This window comes from Chrysochloris asiatica, unplaced genomic scaffold, assembly GCF_000296735.1.
Source record: "Chrysochloris asiatica unplaced genomic scaffold, ChrAsi1.0 scaffold00097, whole genome shotgun sequence".
Taxonomy (NCBI): domain Eukaryota; kingdom Metazoa; phylum Chordata; class Mammalia; order Afrosoricida; family Chrysochloridae; genus Chrysochloris; species Chrysochloris asiatica.
The window spans coordinates 4,897,116-4,903,256 of NW_006408615.1; the positions used below are offsets into that span (position 1 = coordinate 4,897,116).

The window sequence follows — 6,141 nt, forward strand, 5'->3', positions numbered from 1 at the left end:
TCATTTGATTTCTTGACTGCTGCTTTCGTGAGTGTTGATAGTTGATCCAAGAAGAGTGAAGCCCTTGACAACTTCAATCTTTTCTCCGTTGATAAGAATGTTGTTTATTGGTCCAGTGGTGAGGATTTTTGTTTTCTTTACATTGAGAAGCAATCCATACCAAAGGCTGTGATCTTTGATCTTTATCAGTAAGTATCTTAAGTCCTCTTCACTTTCAGCAAGCAAGGTTGTATCATCTGCATATTACAGGCTGTTAATGAGTCTTTCTCCAATCCTGATGCCACATTTTTCTTCATATAACCCAACTTCTCAGGTTATTTGCTCAGCTTACAGGTTGAGTAAGTATGGTGAAAGAATACAACCCTGTCGCACACCTTTCTTAATTTTAAACCATTCAGTGTTCCAATTCATGTTGGTAGACACATGCGTGATGTGGTAGGCAATATACAAGAGGGAGGTTGGCAGAAGAAAGATGAAGGTAGCGGGAAACACAGGGAGGAAGGAAAGAGTTAAAGTGAATAAAAGTAAAGGCTATTAGCTGATGGTCCAAGGAGGGGATAGCAATCACTTCCATGAAGCAAAGTAATATGATGTGTTCAATGTAAAACTGATGATCTGCTCTATAATCCTTTATTCAATTACTAATAAAAAGTGTTTAAAAAAAAATAGATAAAAAATATGAAGAAAAAAAAATTTGTGGAAAAATACCACTATTTTTAAATTTCCATTTTCCATGAACTTTTTGAAGTCCCCGTTATACACATGGAAGACGATCGAATGTCTCATTCTTGTACGGTAGTCACTCAAAATAAGGATGGAGGAGCTGGGCAGCTGGCACGTGAACTGACCAGCGGTGTCAATGAGCTCAAAGTCTCTCAGCCACCAAGGAAGCAAATGCACTTCAGAGGTGGCTAAGTAACCCACCATAAACGCACTGGAGACAACTGTAGTAACAAACAAGTCTGCAAGGCTACTTCCTTTAACCTTACTGAGTGCCCACAGCCAGACGCCAGAACCCAAGCAGAGCACGGCCGTCTCAGCAACTGGATGAAGCAGTAAGAGGCATTCAGCTCACTTTGCTGCAATGTGAGGGGCAGAGAAACCTTAGCGGGATCCCTCAAGTTCTGAACTGAAGATTGAGCAGCATGTGTGTAGGGCAAGGCCCCATAAAGCCAATCCATGATCAACCCTGGGAACAGCTCTCCGAGTTCACATGGGCTGGGAAATGGATTGCATTCTGGGGAGCAGAAAGGAGAAACCTGGCTGAACACACAGGTTAGACCCACAAACCCCACAAAGGCCAAGCATTAGACCAGAGCAGCACTGTAGAATAAAGCACTGGACTGCGAGGCTGGTTTGCACCATAAGGTCGGCGGTTCAAACTCACCAGCTGCTCCTTGAAAACCCTGAGTTGGAATCGACTTGACGGCACTTAAGTACAGTAACAACAATCCCCAAAGTAAAGGCTATTTTAGATTTATCCCCAGAGCTTAAAAAGAAGTCTTGGAAAAATCCAATCGATTGGCAGCTGCCTGCCAAGGCAGAATTCGTCTTTAAGGAAGATACAAAATGAGACATTAAAAAATATAACATTCACCACATCCAGTTCTTGTTAAATGTTCTTAAGTCGGTTCTGACTCATAGGAACCCTGAGGAGCAGCTGGTGGGTTTGAACAACCAACCTATGATTCAAACTGATCTTTCGATCTTAGTACTTTATCATACTGCGCCCCATCAGGAGTCTCCTACCAATAAAACTGATGAAGCATCCAAAAAAGCAAGAAAATGAAACCAAATGACAAGGATGATGAAATTAGAAGATAAGAATTTTAAATCAACTGCTATTAATATGTTAAAGGATTTAAAGGAAAACCAATGCCAGGGAGGATCAAAGAGACTAGAAAGAAACTGCAGATTCGGCACATCGTGAACTAAAGACATGACAACCACAGAGACTGTCCCAACTGAAACACAAGGGAAAAGGCTGGGCACCAAAACAAAACAAAAGACCAGCGTCTCGACAGTCGTTTACGAGGCCTACCATGCACTAATGAAAGTCCCAGGAAATAGAAGGCGAGTAGGACAAAATATGACCAACGAATGGTCAAAACGTTTCCAGACTTGGTTAAAAATGTCAACAGATCCAAAAGCTCACGATACCCCAAGGAGGGTAAAAGAAAGCAAGCCACATCAAATTACTAAAGTAATGAAATTGCTGAAAACAATTCATACAAGGAGTCAAAGGAAACTGACAGATACCATGTGCAGAAATCAAAAGAAGATAAGAAGGCCCGCTGACTTGTGATCTCCACCCATGCAGCCTAGAAGACAGCGGGGCATCTTTAAAGTGCTATGAGAAAAACAGAAACAGAGAACCCAGCGGCATCACCCAAAGCAATCATTTCAAAACTTTTCTTCGGTATGTTTAAAACAGATGAAAATGTATCTACTACTTACCAATAGAAGACTTGGGGGTTTTAAATGGGTTCGGAGGAGCATGCAGAGCCTTTGTCTCGGATTCCAAGTCGGCATCCTGCCTTCTTGCACTCTTAGCTGTGCTTGGCTGAAAAGACTCCGGCAGACTGAAAGTGGAGTTGAGGCTCACGCCTGCATTTTCTGGCGTCTGTGACTGTGTGAGGGAAGCAGCGCTGGCCTCCAGGAACCCACCTGTGACCTGGGCCACATTGGCCGACTTGGTTTGCTTGCTGGAGGCATCTGCAGGACCCATGGGCCTGGACCGCTGCAGGGTGGTGGGTCTGAGTCTGCTCTGAGTCCTGGTGTTGGACAGAGTCCGGGAACTGTTTGCAGGAATACTGACTCGTTCACCTGATTTACCTACAAGAGAAGACACACATCGTGTGGCGCTCACTCAAGGTCTCATTCCTTCTCAATCAAGAAGCTATTAACTGTTTAACACTTGTGTATTATTAACACACAAGTTAAGCTATCTTAAAGTGTTCTCAAGTGAAGAAAGCCACTGTTCTCTAGTGATGATGCCCACGCAAGAGGGACACACAGGACAGTGTGTCCACCATCAAATACAGGACAGCCGTTAGTATTAGAAGGGATGGATTCTGTCCACAATGCCAAGATGGACATTGGTGCTGTGTAGTCCCATCGAGTCAGTTCCAACTGAAGTGACCCCATGGGTAGGTATAAGTGTGTATAAACTCAACCCTGCCTCTTCACTGATGATCCTGACAGCAGAAATCAATTCTAGTAGAGCAGATGGAGATGGACAGCCTCAACCTCCATCAGATAGGAAGGTGGGAGGGAAACAGGAAGGAAGACAATTGTTGGTGGTTGGTTCCTTTAGTGATCAAAAGCTGCGTTATGTGTTCAAGAATATCATTTAAAATAAAAGAGCAAATGAACTAGGATGGAACATAGTCACCCACCAAAATAACAGGGGTCCCCTATGGGGAAGTGACAAGTTCAGAACTACCTGGAGGCAGCTAGGAAGAAAGGACTGGCTGTCTGCTTCTAAAAGGAGGCAGCCACAATGCCATCTGGGGCACAGTTCTAGTCCAAGAAACATGGAGTCTCAGTGAGTCAGCATGGACTCAGGGCACTAGGTACACTGGTAGACCCATAGACTGAGCACACAGGCCCGTGGTGAAAGGCTTGAAGAGGCTGACCAGTGCCCCACCTCACCGAGAACAGAGCCGTTTCACAATACCCCTCCAACACATTCTGATCCAAGTGGCTCTGCTAGCGCAGTCCAGACAGACACCATTCCATCATGGCCAGAGCAAGACTGCAGAAAGACCGAAGGGAAAAGGTGCACAACCTTTTCTCACTTCACCTGCTGTTACTATGAGGGTCAGAGACGAGGCCAGCCCATTACCACAAGGACTTCTAGTCCTGAGTAACGCTGCAAGCCAGGTGTCAGCAACTCAGCCTGTAACCAGGATGACACAAACTTCAGCTCCTTCAAGGGTGAAGGATGGAGTAAGCATTCCACACCCAGTCTGCCTGGTCCGTAGTACACTGCAGTGCCATGCAGTCAAGAGCCCTGCCAGCAAAGACCAGAGGATTTAACTGGAACCGAGGGGCTTTTAGGGGCCCTGGTGGTGCAGTGGCTAAGCAATGGGCTGTTTACTGAAAAGAAGGTTGGCAGACCGATGAGACAATCTGCTCCTAGGACACCGACAGCCTCAAAAACCCTCTGGCCAGGCTCTGCTGTGTCCTGTACGGTCGCTGAGTTGGAACTGACTTAAGGGCGGTGACGTCAGTGGGTTTTGGGTTTGGGCTGAGGGCCTTTTCGGGGAGTCTACCAGGATCTCTTCCCTGTACCACTAGATGGCACCCCTGGCTGGCTTAGCAAAAGCACTGCTGTCAATTTCTGATTCAAAGGCTTCGTGGGCTGGCACTGCAGGATCAGCACTGGACTGCTAACCACAAGGTCGGCAGTTCAAACTCACCAGCTGCTCCCTGGAAACTCTATACAGAGTCACTATGAGTGGTTACGAGTTGGGCTGCCAACCTCAAGGTCAGCAGTTCAAAACTACCAGTGGTTCCGCGGGAGAAAGATGAGGCTTTCTGCTCCCGTAAAGATTTACAGCCTCAGAAACCCTGTGTAGGGTCACTATGAGTCGGAGCCGACTCCACGGCACTTAACAACAACAACAACATGAGTTGGACGTGACTCAACTGCACTTAAGAACAGAGACCCTGTACAGGGTTTCCGAGGCTGTAAAGCTTTCAGGAGCAGACAGCCTCCTCTTTCTCCCCAGGAGCGGCCGGTGGGATTGATTGCTCACCTGGTGGTTAGCAGTCCAAGTGCTTATCCTGCAGAGCCACCAGGGATCTCTTGGCTACTTGGCGAATTTAAACAGGTCTGGGCGTGGGAATTTAAAGGCTTGTCCGAGAGCTCTAGGGGCCATGCGTCCTTCTGACCACCCCATGTCAGCAGTGCTGAGCACCTCACATTGAGGCTGCTCTGAGAGTCTGCATGTCTCCGGCACTTAGTGTGCAGGAGGGACCCTTGCTCTTCCTGCCCACCACCTAGTCCAGCCCACAACCACACCGCCCGAGGGGTCCCGTAAGAGCAGAGCAGCCTCACCTGGACCTCCTGTTGGCTGGGCAGGCACAGGCGGAGCGCCTGGAACAGGCCCGGAGGAAAAGCTCTTCCTCGCAAGACTGCCTGTGCGGCCTGGTGGTCTCAACAGGGTCCTCTTTAGCCCCAACTGAAATAAAATGTGGAAAAACGTAATCATCAAAAATTCCATCTACTCGTTACTAAAAAAGCAGAATTTTCAAATCTTTTGTAATAATTTCTCCAGGAATTTAAAGGAGAGTTAATAAGGGCTTCTCAGTATCTTCAAGCTGTGCAGAGATAGATGGGGGTGCCAGTGGGAAGGATACTGGCAAGACATGCACCTTGAGGGTCCCAGACCAGAGTCACCAAGTCTATGGCTGTGGGCCTGGCCTTGGGTCACTTGAACAAGCCCACCAGTGAGTCTCAGGGAGCCACACTGAGCACCCATGCAGGTAGCTAACCGCTGGCTGTGTGGGCTGCGGATGGATCACCGAAGGTTTGGCTTCTCGAATCAGAGGGGCAGGACCACGTCCACAGGAAAGAGCCCCGGCTCAGGGCTGACTCACAGGAGCTGGAGGTGGGCAGGAGCACACCCACCGAAGCCTCCCAGGAACACTCTCTGTACTGAGTCTGTGGACAGTAGCATGCAGCAGCTCAGTGACTCTCCTAATCCCAAACTTGGTTTGAACCCGAAGGCGTGTCCCCTGTCTGCTGAGCAGCCACTTAGTTCTCCTGGGCCCACTCCCCTCACTCACCTTGCTTGGCCCAGGTGGCACTCTCTTGCCTGATATCAGGCTGCTGCTGGCAGGCCCTGGAACAGCACCTGGAGCCACTCTGGGCCTCTCAGGAGGCACCTGTGGGTGGGATTCCTTCTCATGGAACGTTGTCCTGGAAGGACTCGCTGGTCTCTCTCTCTCAGGCTGAAAATGATGAATCTGGAATGTAAGAACTGCCCAGTTCTCTACAATGCACCGTGACACTAAAACTTGCACTGGGGCAAGAGAGAGAGACAGAGAGAGAGAGAGAGACAGAGAGACAGAGACAGAGAGACAGAGAGACAGAGACAGAGAGAGAGAGAGACAGAAAGACAGAGAGAGAGA

The 6,141-nt window shown here is 48.1% G+C and overlaps 1 protein-coding gene across 1 annotated transcript in view; it reads right to left on the bottom strand.

The window, feature by feature from the left end:
* GTSE1 (G-2 and S-phase expressed 1) overlaps positions 1-6,141 on the bottom strand; it is a 40,898-nt gene that overhangs the window by 16,961 nt on the left and 17,796 nt on the right. Inside the window, exons 4-6 of the mRNA XM_006866889.1 lie at positions 5,797-5,961; positions 5,066-5,189; positions 2,458-2,835 (exon numbers count right to left, since the gene is read on the bottom strand). Of these exons, the coding sequence (XP_006866951.1) occupies positions 2,458-2,835; positions 5,066-5,189; positions 5,797-5,961 (667 nt within the window). The remainder of the gene's footprint in view (positions 1-2,457; positions 2,836-5,065; positions 5,190-5,796; positions 5,962-6,141) is intronic.